The sequence below is a fragment of the Coptis chinensis genome, chromosome 3 (assembly GCF_015680905.1).
Source record: "Coptis chinensis isolate HL-2020 chromosome 3, ASM1568090v1, whole genome shotgun sequence".
Classification (NCBI taxonomy): domain Eukaryota; kingdom Viridiplantae; phylum Streptophyta; class Magnoliopsida; order Ranunculales; family Ranunculaceae; genus Coptis; species Coptis chinensis.
This window is the reverse complement of record NC_141458.1, coordinates 95,418,754-95,439,555: the sequence shown is the minus strand read 5'-3', so window position 1 is coordinate 95,439,555 and position 20,802 is coordinate 95,418,754. Positions and strand designations below refer to the sequence as shown.

The 20,802-nt window shown below is 36.5% G+C and overlaps 3 protein-coding genes and 1 long non-coding RNA gene across 4 annotated transcripts; 2 read left to right on the top strand and 2 right to left on the bottom strand.

The window, feature by feature from the left end:
- The first annotated feature begins 1,771 nt into the window (after positions 1-1,771).
- Positions 1,772-3,348, top strand: LOC147511841 (uncharacterized). Its single transcript, XR_015217086.1, has 3 exons — positions 1,772-2,204; positions 2,965-3,053; positions 3,151-3,348. It is a non-coding gene; the product is annotated as an uncharacterized LOC147511841 (long non-coding RNA).
- A 5,592-nt stretch (positions 3,349-8,940) lies between these two features.
- On the bottom strand, positions 8,941-9,746 carry LOC147511840 (polyubiquitin 11-like). Its single transcript, XM_086598579.1, has 2 exons — positions 9,646-9,746; positions 8,941-9,541 (listed from the first exon to the last, which is right to left on the bottom strand). Exons 1-2 carry the CDS (start codon positions 9,744-9,746, stop codon positions 8,941-8,943), a joined length of 702 nt encoding a protein of 233 aa, XP_086454705.1.
- A 5,582-nt stretch (positions 9,747-15,328) lies between these two features.
- Positions 15,329-16,842, top strand: LOC147511839 (uncharacterized). The gene is made up of 2 exons (XM_086598578.1): positions 15,329-15,454; positions 16,204-16,842. Exons 1-2 carry the CDS (start codon positions 15,329-15,331, stop codon positions 16,840-16,842), a joined length of 765 nt encoding a protein of 254 aa, XP_086454704.1.
- Positions 16,843-19,493: 2,651 nt separating this feature from the next.
- LOC147511838 (thioredoxin X, chloroplastic-like) lies at positions 19,494-20,311 on the bottom strand. The gene has a single exon (XM_086603473.1). It carries the CDS (start codon positions 20,207-20,209, stop codon positions 19,673-19,675), a length of 537 nt encoding a protein of 178 aa, XP_086459599.1. The 5' UTR covers positions 20,210-20,311; the 3' UTR covers positions 19,494-19,672.
- Between the last annotated feature and the right edge of the window lie 491 nt (positions 20,312-20,802).

Below are 20,802 nucleotides of genomic sequence, written 5' to 3'. Positions count from 1 at the left end.
ACAATCTGCGGTCTATGGTCGTGGTCGTGTGTGTCCGTGTGTGGCACTGTGGCATCGGACTGCCACAGACTTTGCAATGGAGCACCAACTGACCCCTCTTCATTCCTCACAATCATCGGCATACGCTTGCGGGACTCATTGAACTCTAATACATGAAGAAGCTCATATGATCTGCGAGAAATCAAAATAGATTAGATTGCGGATAATGTAATTAGAAAAAAAAAAATACATGTAATAGACTCTCTTGTTTCCTTAGCCACATAAGGCTTTGAAGGTAACCCACCTGTTAACCTTCCTACCGGTCATTGGATCTAATTTGTGTAACAAATTTTTGTCCGGTCCTTTCATAAAATTCAAACCCAAGTTCCCTTGTAGCTATCACAAAAAGCCGATTCATCAGGAGACTCAGCTTTCATAAGAAATTTCACCTGTCTTTGTATTCACATCGGGAATGGCAGTATGGCTATGATTTCTGAATGAGGTTCTTTCACCTAATGTCCATTCATGAGACGTTCATCTCGGAAGTTAAACCCTTTAATTGGCATTTTTGAGCTTGTTGAATCATCGTTAAGCTCCTCTAAATCAGGTGATGTATCAGCTAATTATTGCGGCTGCTGATGCCTTTTTCTTTTTGCAATAGCTTGCTCTACTTCCCGTAACACCGCGGCCATAAACAATGCCCGCTATGGAGCATTTTACAAAGTCCATCGAGTTGCATGTAAGCCGCACTGTTTTGTCGATAGTATTGTGTCGACTTGACCAAGTTCCTCGTTTAAATTTGATGTCTTGCGGCAATGCTTGTGGGTGTGTCTGTTTCCTCATCATACATTTATGGGTCGTGGTTGATGAATATACTTTGTAAATCTTCTGCATCGATGGAGTGATTAAACCGAGTTCTTCAATCTGGTTGAGAATTCGTGGGATTTTGGTCTTTTAGGTGTTTTTTATTTTGCTGACTATTAGAAGGTTTTTTGTGGTTTTAGGATTCACAGGTTAAACTTTGATGGGCTCGAAGGGTTTTTTGTTTTAGAATCAATCTGTGTGGTTTTATGACTCGTAGTTTTATCACGAATCGTTTTTTAAAGTGGCGTCTAATTGTTTTATGTATCTTGAAAGCATCTGCACAATCTCGAGAGAATCCTACGACTAAATTACCTGGGATTGAGGACTTAGATGTAATAACCGATGAACATGACCTAGATAGTAATTAAAAATGTGTCCTTAAGTGAAAATATTGCTGACGTGGCCTCCTGAAATCATGACAACTAATATATTGTATTCTCGAAAAAAGACAACTAATATATTGACCACTTGCCTATGAATATTTCCTCTAGCTTTTGCATGCTTGGATAGTTGGTGGGACTTATGTGGAGAGTGCCTACCGCCTAGGCGGGAAAAATTAATGTATTCTTTTAATGCGCATCATTATAGGTAATGACAACTTTAGCCACAATTGTTTTGGTGGTGGTGGTGGTGGTGGTGGTGGTGGTGGTGGTGGTGGTGGTGGTGGGGGGGTTTGTAATTTCAGTTGATAATTAGGCTCTACAATTATTATTATAAAAAAAACAACTAACACTTAATAGATTGAACTGATACAGTGATACTTACTTTTTAAGAGTTTACATACGCAATATACCTATATAAATATATTTTCTCTCCTTTATAGGTTTCTAAAACCAAGTTGCAATACCATTTAAGGCAGTTGAGATCAAGAATCAAGGCCAAACTATTTCCAGTAATGATACATGGTGAGTCGAATTTTTGTCTTTTCATCACAAGTTTTTATTATTCAGTTAAATTGTTGGGAAACAAATTAGGCTGAAAGAAATGGGTACAGGGTTTGTTAGAGGAAAAACAAATCTCAGGGTCCCTTTTTGCCTATATTTTTTTTTAAGTGGTTCTTTGTCGAATTGCCATACCATTTGGGCTAAAATTAGTAACCTTCTTTTGATGGAGCAATAACTCTTGGTTTTGATATATTATTGTAATTTGAAAATCAACCGTAGTTATTTTGATTTTTCGGTATTAGTACCAGGGTTAAGACTGTTAATAAAAGGACACAACAGGTAATAAATAAGTCCAAATTTTTTTCTTTTGAATCAGGAACTAACTACTAAGTTGTACAATGAGAGACAATGGTTTCAAATGTAATGTATGAAGATATAGGGCAGGTTCATATAGGCAAGATTTTGAAAGTTATTGAGGTACGTACATAAAGTCTTAATATTTTGGATAGATCTGAGATCAATCTTTTTTTTCTTTTTGTTTTTTTAATGTATATGACGTTGACTGTGTGAGTTATTTTGATTTTAGGGGGTAGTACATGCATGTGCATAAGTGTGTAGAATTGTCAAGCCCGTAAACAAATTGAAAGAGCTTGAGATAAAACTACAACGTTGATCATCACATACAAAGGAGAGCACCATCATTCTAACACATTCAAAGAAACAGGAAGTCTCTAACATTTTTGAATCGTCTTAATTTGCTTATTAATTTTATATGATAATTAAAAAAATTCATGTTCATTCGATCATGCTAAAATTTTAACCTAGCTTGATAAAATTTAGAATATGCTTCATATATTCAATTTCTTCTCTATCAATGTATAAAGGTTGATTTCTTAGCTTGCTTTGGAGTGATGATTCAATTCATGCCTTGAAGCCAACAGTTGGTACTCAACCTCCTACTCTTTTGTTATGGTTGGTGCGTGAATGTAGCAAGCTATTGAATTTGGAGTCAAATTAGCAAAGTAGTCGTGGGAAGCTATGGATTTATGTTACAGTACATGCTTAGCTCAGTGAATTTGAGTTATTGGTTAAAGAAGCTATTTGAATATTCGATTAAGAAACAAAATAGATGATAAAGATACATATATATTTTTTTCATCTTATTTTTTTGGTTTTTTTTAAAGTTTAGTGTATTGAATGGATTTTTTCAAATACTTTTTACCCTGTGGTTTAGCAGACATATAGGTTTGGTTACAAAAAGAAAAGAGAAGAAGACAGGAGCTATACTAAAGAACAAAGATGAGTATAAATTGCGCTTCTTAAACGGTACGATCAAGTGCTAGAAAGGGATATTTCCTAAGCCTAATTTCTAAGTTATAATTATTGCAGGGTTGTTTACTAAGAGATGACAATAGCATTGCAGGTCCTAATAGATTGAATGTCAAGTATTGAGATGGTGCATACAATGATACCGCTCTAAAGAAAAATCTGAAGGCAAAGACTGAAACATAACCATGAATATGTAATGGTGCAGACATGATTTATCATTGCTGATTGCTGATGCATTTTTTTATTGTTACCATACAATACTTTTAATAAATTATGTTGTTATTATATTTAACCTGTGTGCTTGCATTTGAATGGGTACAATACATTATTGGTGTACTATAATATTGAGCTACACTAAACTACACAGACGGTTCTTTAGATTTTTAGTATTAATAGAGTAGTCATGGTAATACAATTGGCTTATTAAATATTCTCAAGGTCAGATTAACATAGACTGAGATATGCCTAACATGTGCCACTTCATTTAGCCTACAATAAGCCTAATTATGTTACTATTATAGGAGTCCAAGCATTGCATAACTTCAAGACATATATTATTGTATCCACTGACATGTATATTTATTTATATCAATGAGATTTCTGACTAAGATGAGAAGGTATTTACAGTAAATGTAACAATCCCGGCATGGCCGGGAAAAATGGCTAGTTTTACTAAAGAAGGAAACCTATTACCGTAAATGACTTCACTATGGCAGTTTATTGTAGCCCTGTTGCGGAGGACGCTCAAGAAAATACCAGGGGTAATATGGTTCACGAGAGGGAATGGTTCAGCAACCTGAACCATCAAAAAAAAAAAAAGTTCAGCAATCTGTTGCAAGTCCTCTTATAGTGCTTAGTAAAATTCATAATTAACAACTTTTTGAATGTTCAAGCTGCAAAACATACTCCTAGCTAATGTTGGTGAGAATGGCAGTTTAGAATCCGTTGTTTAGAATAGCACTCTCAGGGGTTAGTTTAACTGACCTTTTAGTAATATTCTGCCTGAATCTCAGGTCTCCCCCTATATATAGGTTTCACATGCTTCAAGAGGCAGATAACGTGCTACAAGAAGCTTAGGAAGAACTAACTAGCACTAGCTAGCAGATACAAGCACAACGTTATTTGTCTTGTTGAACAAACAATAACCTACTAGCGGGGACTTAACCTTTGAGACTTACGGCGCCTAACTGGTACCTAACCATACTTTGCAAAGACTGGGCAACATTTGGATTTTTTGTCTAGAAGGCTTGATTGTCAACATGATTTCAGTCAGTTCGCACCACATCACTGCCAATATATCAGTTAAACAACCATATCATTATTTTTCCATGCAAATTCAGACAACAACTATATACCAATACAAAATGAATATACCATCAGGTTTCATTTGGTTTGGAAGGTCTTAGACTAAGCGTTTTATCATACTTATATATTTTCGCTTGCAAGCTAGGAAGGTATTTTGTTGACCAAGAGAAAATGATGCAAGTGAGAGAGTGTCCGTGGCATTTAAAATAAAAGCCAGAGCCAAGTGAATTGTTGATAGTTAGTCCCAAAAGGGATTTCTATTATAGTGACAAAGTTTGGCCGTGGCTGGGTCAAGTGTAGCTTCCTTGCCGCAGAGTCTATGTGATTGTTGGCTTCATGCCATATATGAGTACTAGCTAATCCTTCATTTTTATCATTCCTACAACTTTCGTAGTTCCTCTCAGCCATCCACCTTGTTTCCAGTTACCAAGGCATCACATCCATTCCCTATAAAAGCTTAACTGCTGCTTGTGAATCAGATTCAAGCCATATCTTCACCCTGTTCATGCATAGCAACAGCTTTCTCAAGAACCATGGCCATGCATTCAGCTTTGAAATCGGTCCACGAGACCGGCCTGGTTCTGCCAATTAAGTCTGCTCCTCTCTTACCAGGGTTCCCCACTTCCCCCTAGAAGGCCATCATCAGGTGGTATCCAAGCTAGAGCCCTCAGTGAGGACTGTAGTAGCAATGAAATTTGGATTTGCGTAGATCTACTTATTATAGACAAACCTGATATAATTTATGAACTATATCAAGATTTTCAATTGTGGTTCTGACAATAAATAAATATGATTAAACAACTAAACCATATTGACACAATAAAGGATAATTGCAATCGATAAATGTATGAAATTGCTGAATAATTAGAATTGGAAAGTAAACTTGTTAGTGCACTAAATATCTTATTCTTCCAAAATATTGGAGAATTCTCATTCAAGAGATTTGCAGTTATCATACAAAAAGATCATGCAGTTCCTCAGATACAAGTTTATATAAAAGAACCATCCTAAGGAGGTCCTTGAGACTCTTTACATTGTTTAAAGATCATCTAACAGATAGGAGGATATCTGACTGAGTTGTTCTCTCATATAAGAGTCTTCAATATTGTTAAATGGCTGAGGATCCACTTGAGACGCGTTATTTCCACCATCCAATAGTGCAACCACTGCTGAAGTCGGTTCTGATGTGAAGGCATACGATCTGCTTCCATTGTCGTCTGCCATATGTGACTTTTCAGTTTCTAGGCTTCTAGCCATAGGCACATATGACCATGATCCCAAAACGTTGTTATCTTCAGAAGTACAGAACTGGTTATGGTCTTGCTGCAAAGAAGTCCCACCAAAGTCTGTCGTTGTCGTTCTGACTCCCTCGTTGAACAATGTTGTTGGTTCCTCCAAGGATGTTCTGGTACGTTTTCCTTTTGGCTCATATGCTTGGTCATAGTCCTCCTCTAGCCCTTCCAAAACCAAGCCAGATGAGCTTGAAGATGTGCTGTTATCGCTCCTTCCCTTGCTGATCCTACAAAGAGCCAATAGGTCTGCACCAAGTGGATATTCTTTCAAAGTGTACTCATGCATTACCCAGCTTTCTTTCCTACCATTCACGATCCTTACTTTCTCACCTTTTCGGGTAAAACTCAGATTTTTCCGATACCCTATTTCAGAGTTATCTATAGGGTCATAAATCGCCGGGATATTGCATCCTCCCTCTGATTTGCCAGTCTTCTGCATCGTCCAGGTTCCTTTTGCACCAACGGTTCTATCCATTCTCACTCCATGATCAAATTTCTTCTTGAGAATAGTAAAAAAATATAACTCCGTCTCCGTAGTCCCATTGAATATTTCACTTGGCGATTCGCTTCCATAAAGATCACGTTCTACAATGATGTTCCTCGGGGATCATCTTTACTTGTAAATAACAAAAGATCACTTTTTTACTAGAGTAGCAAACAACTCTGACTTCTTCTTCTTCAATCGGCCTTCAAGTTAAACCTAGCTTGTAGAGGCTTTTGTGAGAAAGAATACAAGGTGGTCGTATATTTATAGACGTACGTTTGGGGTGGTAATGTCGGCATTTCTACAGGTTCTAGTTAGAACAGGTTTCGGAGTCCTAATTCATTAACTATTGTAAACTCTTGTTTTCAGCTGAGATCCAAACCATATCCACTTCTCCAAGCAATTACCAATGGCCGTTTGATGTCCATCTCAATTGGTGACTAAACATTTATTGTGGTTCCCAGATGTGTTGGTGTCCTTTTGATGCATCAGATTAGTTTCTCATCATTATATTGCTGTACTCTGCATCCATTTGATTAAGTCTCTCAACATTAATATTGTTCGTCAGAAATTCTTTTTACAAGTGTTTTAATAAACAAAAACTCTTATTTATCCAAGCGAGAAATAAGGATAATTCTGCTTTCGATCTCTGCAACATCCACTTCACTTCTCCAATTCGGAATCAAAACTTAATTTCTTTGCGGCCAAGCTATCTAGAAAAATCGCCAAATCGAAGCCTGGGTTTACGCTACGTCAATGAATATGGAATATCAGAAAGTGTGATTTACTTCAAACTAGCCATTTGGCCCGCCTATGGCCGGACTTGCTACATAGATAGCTAATTACTCAAAAACTTAAAATCCACTTGAATAAATAATATATGTATATTGATAGCATTCACTGCTTATATATATATATATATATATATATATATATATATATATATATATATATATATATATATATATATACTTTGTTTGATGGGTTTATGTTTTTCTAATTTTTTTGGAAGTATTATTGTCCTAAATAACACAATGAAATGAAGAAAATAAGGGCCACATTTTGACATATAATTTATAGGGAATTGAAGAGATGAAGAAAACCTGGGAATTTGATTCCATAATAAGAACAAATTAAACCAAATAACAGGAGCTCTACTAATTGGAAATTGACCTCGTGAGTCATGACAGAGACGTAAACCTTGGGCAACAAATCTTTAACAATTCTGATATACTTGGAAAACGTTATATAACCACCCAACAAAGTGATTATCTTTAAAGCACAGATCTTAAGAGTTGTAAAAACGTATAATAATATATCTCTGAAGCAAAGTGATTATCTTACCTTGAGGAAGAACATGGAAGAACTTTATTTGGTGGGTGGTGAGGTTGAAGATCGAATGACACTGAGAGAGTGTGTAAGGCTAAGTTCAAATTATACAAGTGGCACGTCCACGTGACATGAAACAATAATCATACTATTGGAATAGTTGTATTTTCCAGAAATTATAAGCTGCTCGAAAATTTTCATGGAAATTCATTTGGAAATAGAAGATTACATTTTGTCGGATAGGAGTTGCATACATCACTAAATGAAATGAAAACACAATCTAAGGAGGAACCTTGAATCCTGCCTGACATGAAAATATCCAAGTTCAAACTTAGTCGGGGTGCCATCCACATGACTTTAAATAGTAATTTATGTTAGAATAGCTATATTTGCCTTGGAAATGAGAAGTCATCTAAAAATTTTACTTCAAATTCACTTGAAAATAGAAAATTAAATAATGTTGGAGAGGGGTTCCATACATTTCTAAATGAGATGAAAAGCGCAATCTAAGGAGGAACCTTGAACCCCTTTATATCCTAAAATTATTAAAAAAATAAAAATGGAGTAACATAGAATTATGTCTTTTTTGTTCTACCAACCCACAATTCAAAAAATAAAAATAAAAATAAAAAATTGTAATTCCTCAAATTCACGCAAATTCTCCATTTATCTTCATCAAGACTATCAATATAGATAAATCTCTCCACTGATATATTTATAGCTATCATATTTTATGATCTCAGGCAATACCGTGTACTATTGATCGATATAGGGAGTTATAGTCTATCCTTTTAAGATGCTAATAAATCAGTTTCACTTAAAGGATAAAAATATCATTCTTACATCAATATGTTCATACCTTATGAGGCTGGAGAATCATATGGCAATGGGAATACTAATTAGGAACATCCAGTTGATGGCACTCTAATTTATAATTACAAAGAACCTGATTATCAGCAATGTTCAATACTCCCTCAATCCAATTAAACTAACTATCAACTGAGTATATCTTATCGTGGTTCTAGCTACACGGCTGCCATAGTTGTTTCCAGCTCTCTTTCTAAGGATTTAGGCATGGTTGAGAAGAGTAGCACTGTAGCGATCCATTATAAAAAAAAAAACTGAATAAAACAATCAATCTAAATGCACCGTTATATACCCCATTTGAAGCCTCATAATATATTACAACACTAATTGCTTATTATGTAATTTTTTTACTTTTTGAAAGCCATGCTAATAATGTGGCCTATGAGTGTCAAAGAAATTAAACAATCTACTAAAACTTGAGTCCAAATACCAAAGTTTAACTATAAAAAAAAAACACAATTAAAACCCCAAAAGCAGCACCCAACTTTTAAATTGCATAGAAATAAAATTCTAAAAAGCTTCTAAGCAATAAGAACAATATGTTAAAACCTACAATACCTTCTATCAAATCAACTAATTCAACCAGAAGATTAACAATTATCTTTATCTAACACCCACATAGACGAAGAACCAAATGAATTGTGGCGTCTTCCTTAATATTGTAGTCGTCCAAACTGCGCGAAGGCTCAAACTGCATCGCACCGTAGATGAGCCTTTGCGACCTTATATGTATTCCCTCCTGCTCTTCAATCATTTCTTGCACATTTTGAACGGTATAAGATCCATCCACTCTGTAATTAATCAATTTACCTGAAGGCACCCTAATGAATATTTGCATGCTGTTACTCCTCAAATTCAATGTCTGTCCTTCTGAAAAATGTAAGTTTGCTAAAGTCATATCATTCTCCAGCTCCACCTTGTCAAGCCAGAGTTTTCGTTTGCCAATTGGGATCCCCACCATGCTTTCAATCAAGAACTTGACATTCAGAACCGTAAACCATCTTTTCACTTTAAGACTAAAAGTTCTATTTTTTTCAGTAGTAACCGATATTAGCATTGTATCTCCCAAACGAAAGACTGCATAAATTGTTGACCCTCCCTCAATGTTATAACTTGCAATCGTTCGACCATCATCCAGTTCTTCTCCTACAGGAACATTACACTGAATTCCAGTAGACCACTGAGGAAAACCACAGCACCATGAACGACTCCATATATAGTTGAACCAGAATGTGAAGAACAAAAATTAAAAAATAAATGAAATTTTTAAAAATTAAAAATGAAACCTAATACTCAAAAAGTAAGACCATACCAAAAAATTTGTGAACTGGTCAGGGTCAAGAGATGTAGCAGACTCGGCTTGAACATCGAGACCCCAAGAGGATGAGACAATGAGTCATGTGGATCAACCATTCCCAAAACCAGAGGTTCATTCCACTGTTGATAGTTGCATCAACACCAACTTGACTCATGTGCTCCTCCAATTGTGGATAAAATGTATTGTATACGGTGCAACCCGACGAAAAAATGACCATAAGTTCTCGATACTTTGTACAAAGTGAGGTAAGCAAAGTCGTCGGTTTAAATAATACTCCCCTAACAGATTAAGATTATTTGACCTCAATATATAGGTCTCAAGGAGAAGAGTGTGGAAACAATGCCCGCAAAGTGACAAAAAATAGTGTAAAAAAAAGAAAAGAAAGAAATGCAATTTATGATTATCACCTGAATGGTTGTTGATTTACCCCCAAGAAGAAAACACACTCTTGACAGTTGGCTATGCAGATCAGTTTAGCAGTTGTAATATAAGGCATAAGAGGAGTGTCATGTGCAATTGGTTTGGCCTTAATGGTGGCTTTTGATGAACTGGGAACAGGATCAATAGGGCGGTCGTCCTCCAAATTCAAGTCAGTGTGGCTCTTCCTCTTGGTGCTTGGATCAAAATTCTCCTGCAAGAAAAATTTTCAAGCAAATTATTGAAGGAATAAAAAGGAGCTAAGATCAAGTATCCAAAGGATCTTCTGCAGATAACTCATATACCTTCAATTTCCTGCTATGTATCACAGTATCAGTGTTATCAATGTAACAGAATCCTCATCAGTAGCAGAGTAGACCATATCTGTTGAATGCATTCTTACATTAGTGTTTGATCCGTAAGTTACAAATAGTATTATATGAGTAATAATGCTAAGTCGGTCAACTTAACCTAAATACAATCTGTCTAGTATTCAATATAGCTAAGTTTGAATTCAAAAGCTACATCTACATGAGTTCGTGCTGGTTTCAAAGTCTACATGAGTAACCAGCTGAAAATAAGATGGAAAGTGAAAATGAAATAAGGATAGAAGACCCTGAAGAAAGAATTTGTTCTGCAAAAGATCAATTTGTATGTCTTATTAATGAATGCAAGAAGAAGAAGGTAAGTCTTTGGTGGGAATCTTTGAATACCGATGAGATGCTGAATTTCCTCAATGTGCGTCCTCTTGATCTTAGGTCTCATTTCAGTTCTTTAGACGATAATTTGGCAAATGAGGTTATATTTAAACCGTTCTTGTTTTTTGATGAATATAAGAAATGGGAATTCGAGTCTTTGTCATTTGTGATGAGAAATTTCAAAGGCGAGGAAGGCTTTATTGTTTATCAAGCTAGTTTTTTTTTTGGACGATATATGCAATATGGGTCTCATAACATGATAAGCAAGGTAGTTCTTTCTGTTATATTTTCTCTCCTCTTTCACTTTCTTTCCTCAAATCATCTCTTTCTCTTTACTTTAAAACTCTAGGTGATATTCAACTACCCCCAATAACATAAAGCTCATAAGTAATTTCTAATTACCTCGCTGCAACCACTTTATGGGTAGTATGTCGAGTTTTATTGTCCAATCCTCGCTCTTTTCGTTTTTCACGAAACCTAACCAAGGAAGCGAATCTTCTGGAAAGATTGGGGTGTTGTGGGACATCTAGCATAACCTGGAGGAAAATCAAAGTAAAAAGGTGATATAGCAAAGGTTTCCTTCAGAGCTCGGAAGGAATCAGAACTACCATATTACTATGATGGAAAGATTTATCACTTACGGGCATACCAAATTGTGATCCATTTCCTCCTAAATATGAAAGAACTGCTTGAACCTGTTTCGAAATATTAGCACATAATTAATATACACACACTCAAAAGTAAATGATATAGTGGTCATCAAGAAATTGTACTTGTAATTCTATAGACTACATTGCTGTCAGAGTTTTTCTAGACATCTACTTAGAGTTTAGCTCTGTGATTCCATATGTAACGATAATATGATGTCAATTACTCATTTACTTTTCCAAAAGGTAATCCAAGATAAATTAAATGAAAACACCCATTATAAGCACTTTTAACGGTGAACTCCCGCATTATGCCATCCCCAAATCTTATCCTCCAGCGGAGACCTTATGAAAGATATAGAGCAATTTTCAATTGTGTATTCAATTGACCAGAACCTAGTAATAAAATCCCAGTTCCACGATCCATCACCTGCACTAATGAAGTTTGCATACTCGAAGTTCAAATCTGGTGGCTCAAGTGGTAATCTTTCACCATTGACACTTTTAGCAACGTCTATGCAAATAACCATTTCTTTGTTGACCAACTTCTATGGTCAGTTGCTTATCACCCATGTCAGAGATTATCATGGACCAACTGGGACTCTGAAAAAATCACTGTAAGAATTATAAGTTAAGCTTCGACGACCCAAATGGTGAAATGCAAATTATCCTATCATATAAACATCATTTGAGAAATTTCAAGTGAAATTAGAGAATTGAGAGAGCTTTTGTGAAATAAGATAGATAACAAATATCTAAGTAATGAAAGATTTTCACCAAGGGTTCATATGTGTTTGGAGTTGTACCTATAAAATAACATCTTAATATCACTATAGAGTATAGACAATCCATTATTATGCAAACTTACCGCTCCATCAGTTTCCAGAAAAGAAAATTGCAATACGCATTTTCTTGGCTTTTTCAAAATAGCATGGGTATTACTGCTGATCATCTTCAAGTTTCTTGATTCGATTCCATCTCTTCAAAATTTAGGCTCTGCTCTTCATCCAAACCATTCTCCTCAACATCAACTCTTTCATCCTCACTTCCAACGCTTTGAGAACTATTTGGGCCCTCATCCATGAGATCTATGTCCTTTACCTGTTCGTTCATGAGCACATGAAACTCGTCATTTACATCTATGTTTGGAACAAATAGATGAAGAGACTTCTCTTCACTCCCTTGAATGATTCTGATAATGGTTTTGGATGGACTTACTTTCGATAAGAGGAATTTTTAGTTTGTTCCTTTAGCAAGCTCGCCATTGACTTTTGCAGATTTTTTTGGAGTACTATGTGACGCCTTAATTTGTTTCTTATCTGTTGAGAATAAGAGAGAGATTATCATGAATAATATGTTTACCCATCCTTTATCTTGCCTTCACAATTCGTGTAAGATTGCTTGAAGATTCACGTTAAGCCTTTGATTTGAAACACGGTACTAAAATGAAAAAGAAGGAGATAAGATTTAAGAACGGCTTAAGAATGGAGATAAAATTTAAGAATTGAGATAAGATTTAAGAAAGGTTTTTATCTACTTATCTATGGGCTACGAACAATTGAAATCGCAAAAAAAGGGCGTAAATATGGGCATAGAATTCATTTTTTTAGGTAAAATCTGATGTGTCAATTCCAGAAAAAAAAAAAAAAAAAAAAAAAAAAAAAAAAAAAAAAAAGAGGGGCTGACGTGGGTCACTGGGAGCAAACTCTTCAGATTTACCATAGATATACCTTCCAATTTTGAAAATTCAGTTCTCACATTTTGGATTGTGTCAAACTTCTTCACCTCTCTCTATGCAGTTTTAACCACAATACCTTTAATAACCATGCCAGAAATCAAAATACAATAAAATCAGTACTTTGCTTAAAAAGTCGTCCACACAAAATTTATAGAGTTGATCAAAATTGAGGCTTGCAGTACAGAACCCCCCTGAAAGAGGAGTAGTTCCTGAGCTACTCCTGTGCGGTATCTTAAAGATTCTGGTGTATCTTGTGATTTCCACTCCCAGCCTCATTAACGCCCTCTTTTATTTAATTTTACCCTGATCAACAACATTGATACGTTTTGCTAATAAATTCAAGAAGGACAACCCATAAACCAAAGAGAGATCCTCCATTCAAAAAACGGAAAGTTGAGCCAACTCAAGGTATGGGCATATGTCAGATTTTAATCTCTTGTAGAAAGTTGATATTATTGTCATGAAAGTAGATCTTCGATATATAGCTTAAATAGTTGATAATGATGTTGTTACTTACTTGATGTCTTTGCTTTTCCCTTCTCCACCCATTGCCACCCCATCATCTTGGCTTAACAGCTACTGCGAGTCTACCTAAGTCTGTGTTTAAGTCAGCAATGTCTTCAACACATACTGGCAAGGGCAGATTCTCAGTCTCACCGGTACCATCTCCACCAGAGAAGTCAAGGCCTTCAGAATCTCCCTTTCGCAATTCTTCAAAGGGTCAGATTAGCGTGGAAGATGGTAATACTCCTCAAGTAAAAAGACATGAATAGGAATAGGAATAGGGTTTACATGAAAGGTTATTCTTTGGTTCTTGAGTTTTGAAATTGTATCAACTAACTGGATCTTTTAGGAGGAGGATCCGGAACATATTTGGGATACCGAACACACGATTTTCAATTTCAATGTATTGGAATATTTGTATGACTTGTCCAAGTCTGAGGGCAAAAGACTACTTTGGAGGGAGCAGTCCCTTATACTTGGAGTGCTTGGAAATAACCACCGGAAGCAAAGAAGGTGGAGGGGGTCATCCCCAACTTGTTTCTCTCGGCTCACATTGGCTCCACGTTTGTAAGCGAGAAATGGAATCCTACTATTATCATTAAGCAAATGCCACAATCTTAACAAAGATAAGAAAAAAATATGTGTCTGTCATGAGATTTTAACCATGAACCGCTATTCGGATAGCAATGCACTTGAGACATAAAATTCACCAAACCAGGAATCTTAGTATTGGAGCGATTTGAGGTAGCAATGCAAAGGCCGAAGTTTCCTTCTCAAATGCTGTTTCATTTACATCAATGTTGGTACAGAAGAAGCTTTACAACTTCTTCATCGCACACCTTAAACAATAGTTCAAAACTGTTACTATCTCATCCGGACATTCACATTGCTCCTCATAATTTTGCCTCCAAAATGCCATGTTTGATTTGTCTTCTCATCCTTAGTACCATTATTTTATGTTCATTTGCTTAATTATTAAAATTCAGATAATACCTTAGGCCATTTTTCACTTCGGATGAATAAGTTAGGTGTCCCTCATCTCATGTCATTTACCACTTCTAAATTCCTAGATTAATTGTTAAATGAATAGGATAATCTTTGTTTCGACAATCTAACATTAAGGTAATTGTCAAAATGACTTTTAATAATTACAACCTTCCTATGTATATTTATATTTTACCCGAAAGCAAAGAAGAATAAGCGGTGAGGTGACTCGTGGTCGCCTTTGCAAGAATGAAGCATCGAATAACTGCAAACAACTCAATCTCAATGAGCGATAAATAAATTTCTTTTTCGAAGTTCTACTCATCAATCCAAGCCTCCTTCTTGACACTTTAAATGAACCCTCTTCGACCAAGACACAACACTTCTCGTATAGCACATTCATAGATGGTTGTCATGTCTTTAGAAGCCAATCCTCCATCTGGCCTCAAAACCATAATCGAATCTGTCACCACCTTCTCGGTACCACCATAAGCAGAGCTGCTAAAGAGACAACTTCTCCTTCCATTGAGCTCTCATGCACGCCACTTCTGCTATATCATACGTGTTCTCAGCCAACAGTCTTACGACACTCAAATCCTACAAAAGCAAAAATCAACAGTTTTGTATAACTTAAAACTTATTATATGAGGGAACCAACTCTTAATAATCAACCAAACAGTGATTAAAATATGGTAGCCGTTCTTATTTCAAAAATTGCTCGCGTTGATTATCCAAGAGAATGGCCAGAGCTCTTTTCAGTCTTAGCACAACAGCTTCAGTCAGCCGATGTTCTTACATCTCACAGGATTTTTATGGTTCTCTACCGAACTCTGAAGGAGCTGTCTTCAAAGCGTCTTACTCTAGATCAGAGGAATTTTGCTGAGATATCCTCCCACTTATTCCAGTAAAGAGCGAAATAACAATGCCGAAATATCTATTTTTCTACTTCGTTGTTGTCAATAACGACGCTCAGACTCTTTATCGAATTAGCTAAATAAACCATCACCGCATGATCATTCAAACATTGCCCTGAGGTCTGATCCTTAATGATAATAAACTTTCGATCCTAGTTCTTTTGCTTCTTCTTGCCTCCTCTTCATCCTGAATTCCTTTGCTAGTTGTAGCCCTCATAATCGAAGCAATTGAGATAATTGTTTTTACTTAAGTAGCTACTATGGAAGGATAAGAACAGTCAGGAAAAACACGATACCTTCTTTCTTTTTAAAAGGATTACTTCACAGAAGGCTTGCGCCACTATAGCCACCTTCTTCCAGTAAGAGCTCACCATTCTTCAAAGGGACAAATGACTTGAAATAATATGGATAGTCATAGTCCTCAAAGCAATATAGTCTTGTCCAAGATCCTTTTATGCCATAATCCTTCATCAGTCATCACATATAGTTCTATAAATCCGTTTTGAAAAGGCATCCATGTAACTCTTCAAAGCTAATCCTTCTGCAAGCAGACCAAAGGATGCAATCATACCAAGGGATAAAATCAGGCCAAGGGACTTCACCAGAATGATTGGCAGGCAATACTGAGTGCTTTCTCTGCACTTACCCAGAGCTTTGCATCAAATGCTCCTGTTGAACATCAAGATGATCTCTATCTAACATGTGAGAGGTGGCTGTTTTGTTTGAAGGCAGTAAGGCAACTGATTATTTCAGGATTTCAGAGTGATGCCAAATCTATGCAGGAGGTCCGTCCGGTCAAGGAAGTCTGTCCAGTGCTCTTGAATGCCATCCAATTATTTCTTCCATACTATTCATCTTTTCTGGAGAGGCATCATAAATTTTGTGACTTCACAAAGAGGTTATGTACCAAGTTGGTGAAGGTTTTAGTTTCAGTACAGGGCAGGCATCCCTATTCTTTTGGAGATGAATGTGTTCTTCGACCTGTTATGGACTTCTGTTTGGCCCGTATCACAAATCCTGAGCAAGAAATAGAATCTTTTGAACAGTTCCAGATTCAATGCATGATCATGGTGAAAACAATTTTGGAGTGTAAAGAATATAAACCAAGCCTCATTGGTCGTGTGATCAATGAAAATGGTGTTTCAAGAGAGGAGATGAAGAAAGTTGCTGTTTGTGACGTACTTGCTTCTCTCTTGCCTGGTGACCGTGTAGTATTTTTGTGTAACATCTTAATAAAAAGGTATTTTGTTTTCACTGCAAGTGATTTGGAAGTGCTCTATCATTCTTAGTTAATTTTGGAAGAAGAGAAAAATAAGAGAAAGGGTTTGAAGAGATGATTTTTTTTTTTGGAGAGTTGGGAGTTTGTAGAATTGAAAAAAGAGTTTATCTATTTTGGGTCACGAACAATTGAAATTGGCAAAAAAGGGCGTAGAATTCTTTTTTTATGAAAAATCTGATGTGTCAGTCTTAGAAAAAAAAGGGGCTGACGTGGGTCACTGGGAGCATTCTCCACTACTCAGTATTAATGGTCTTTGATTATATGAACACTATAAAAGTGTTTCATTCACTTCATTGTGCTAATGCAAACCTCCCAACAACTATTAAGGGAGATATAATGAGCACTAAACTAGTTGGGCAGACGACCTGGTGAAAATGTATGGACATGGGCTGCGACTACATCTCCTACTCCACAAAATCAGCATATGAAGCAATTAGAGGGCATGGACAACCTGTGTGTTGGAGTACACTAATGTGGTGTCGATGGTCTCTACCTAGACACAAGTTTATGAGGTGGCAATAATTACTATCTGGAGCCCTACGTACTTACCCAGGACAAATTGGTGCAACTCAAGATCTTAACTTCTTCAAGATGTATCCTATGTAATACTGCCAGAAAGAGCATTCAGCACCTTTTCTTTAACTGTGGGTACACAGTACAAAGACAATCTGGAAGGAAGTAAACAAGGTTGTGGAATACCAAAGAATAGTTTTAGAAGCTCAGGAAGAATGGAAATGGATTCTTCACACAACGAAAAAGAAGAATATCACTTTTCTGAATTTTTTTAAGGGCGGCGGTATTGACACCCCATGAAATGGGACTAGCACCCTTTTTGGATGATATATGATGCATATATCATCCAAAAAGGGTGCTAGTCCCATTTCATGGGGTGTCAATACCGCGGCCTTTTTTTAAAGTTTGCTTGGCAAGTACTACTCTATAGTGGTTATGGAGGGAATGAAACAGTAGAAGATTCAAGAAACAAGCATGCATGTGATGAGAGGACTTTACTCAACGGGCTCAAGGAAGAAATCAGAAGGATTCTACAAAACAAAATGATTCGGGTACGTGATAATCCTTTGATAAGGGATTTTACAAGTAGGCTGGGCATACTGGTCACATTCAGCCCCGCTCAGCAACTCTCTCTCATTTGGGAACCCCCTGACCCAGGATAAAGGAAACTTTAACACTGATGGTAGCTAACAGTCTGACAGAGCAGGATCAGGAGGTGTCATCAGGGACCACAATGGCTTTGCTATACTATGTTACTCTGCCAAAAGGTGTAAGAACTGTGATCATCCAAGAGTTGATAGCAATTGTTAATGGTCTCAAAATATGCAGACAAGAAGGAAATAACAAGGTGAAGGTTGCAACATATTCAAAACACACAGCTCAGATAATAAACAAGAAGGAAGGAACTCCATGGGAAGTGGAAAACAAAGTCTTAGAGATTTGGGAGCTGATGCAGTAAGTAGGACAAATGCAGATTGTTCATGTATATAGGGAGGCAAATATAGCTGCAGACTCCGCTTGCAATTTTGTGAAAAAAAAAACACTATAAAAGGTGTGGCATGTGTTGTGTCCACTTACTCTGGGTGTGGATTTTTGTATTTCAAATGCAGAAATGCATTTTAATGATAACAAGGGATCTTTATCGTTGAAAATACGTTCCTTGGAGCCCCGTGGTAGCTTAAATAGCTGAGACTACTATTCTTAACTGAACTTAGAACTGTTTGAAATGACAGTCATATTGCCCTCATTCTTATCAGTTTTGATTGAGAATTGATTATCCTTGTTATGTATATTATATACTTGAAACTGCACAATTGGCTAAGGTGCATTTATAGCGCTGAAGGATTAAGCAATAATCTTGGCCAATACACTACATAGTTTTTGGTTTCAGGGCGAAATTTCGGGTTGGGGGGTGGGGGTGGGGGCAGCATTTCATTTGCTGCATATTTGTGCAAGTGGGATATTAACCTGGTCTGGTTTCTTTCCTTTCCATTAGTAAAATTTAAACAAACACACCCTTATACATGCTTCATATTAATGTCAGGCTTCAACAGGGTAAACTACAACTGCTGCAGATTTTGGCTTGAGTGAAAAGCGTTGTTTGTTTAGATGCAGGACTGTGAAAAGGATAAACCCTAATCTTAAACGAAAACTATACATGTTTTCTGCTGCAAACTAGACATTTTTTCTTAGGAACTAGTAAGATCAGAACTCTAATGTAGTAATGTGTAAGGCCTACATGAACACTTAAGCCATTTGCATACATCAGGAAGACTTATTTTCAATTGTTTCACTTACAGATTGTAAACTAAGTATCATGATATCCACAGTTAAGAGTCAATGAGTCCAATGTGCCTAAGATGGCGTTCGTAACTCATCATTGTTCCTATGCGTTCTTAGTCCTGCCATTCAGGTTGACTAACGCCTAGCAGAGTATCAGTGTTCATGGAAACCATGTTTTAAAGTCTATCTTCATCTACGATCTCCTAATCAACTCCACGGCCGTGAGGAGCATGATGACCATAACTATGTGAAGTAATGAGACATAAATGGTCTATACATGATTTGTTGGAAGATGTAATGAACTAGATATGTCTCTTAATTATGCTCAAAATATAATTGTTTTCTTCATACTTAAACAAACAACACTGATTAAATTCTTCCACAACTATATTCCAAATCTTTCTACTATCTCCAAAATTCAATTTCAATCAAATTCAAATCGAAATTTCCCAAAGACTCTTAACTTCAAGTATACAAAATGAATAAATATAGTAATACAAAATAAAGAGAGACTTCACATCACATTACATTTGATCCCAGCAATACTATGCAACAGCAATAGACTCCAAAACTCCATCCAAGTACTCTTTCAACTTCACCTTAGTCATAGCACCTTCTCGACGACTTTCACCAATTTCTTTCCCTTTATGAAACAAAATCAAAGCAGGCAATCCATAAACTCTATACTCTTCAATCAACTGCGGGTTCGAATCATGGTCAATCTTCACAACCTTCAACTTATCTTTATACTCCTGCGATGCCCATTCTATCGCGGGCGCTATTAACCGACACGGTCCACACCATTCTGCTACAAACTCCACAAGTACAGGGACATCAGATTTTAGTACAGTCTCAGAAAACTGAGTTTGGTCTATTAGTGTTACACCACATGTTATGGAAGTAACTTTTTGAAGACTTGGGTACTGTTGGAAACGTGACTTAAGTTGGTTTCTAAAGGGAAGTAAGGAGTGGTTGGTCTTGAAGATGGAGGAAGTGTAATGGGGTTTGTGAAGAGTGTAAGTTGAAGGGGTTGTGGGAATGGATAGCATGGAGGAGTGAAATGAGGTTGGTATGATGGACATGGTGGTTTAGTTTGTTGAGTTTTTAGTCTCTGTCTCTGTGGTGTAGGCTTTTACTGAGAATTGCAGATATGGTTTTGATGTTTTTGGGACACAGATCAGCTGCTGACCAAACTCCAAAGTCCAAAGCACAGTACAAAATACCATTCAATATCGAGATATGAGGGAATAGTTATTTTGATGTGCCGATATTTATGGATATCTATTTTGGGTTTGATTGGTGAGTCAGCATGATTTCGAGATTGTAGAAGAGTATAAATAGTTGAAACCTCAGCCAATGATTTATGATTAGGGACATATAATTTGACATGTCAAAGAAATGCTCATGCCTTGAATCTTTTATTTTATCCCTCAAGTAGAAATGGATTATGTTGAATTGGTCTTGCGAAAATATTGCTTCCAAGTGTGGGCCTATTTTTATGTTGAATTGGTCTTGTGATTTTGTGGAAAGCACTTGTAATGTTTCGCTCATGCAGGAGTGATTATTGGATCACAGATAATTTGCATGTAGACCCATTTGTAAACAGAATGTCTTCTTATGAGTTTTCATTTCTTTCATTACCCTTACTTCGGAGTCAGTTGATGTAATGTGTTCT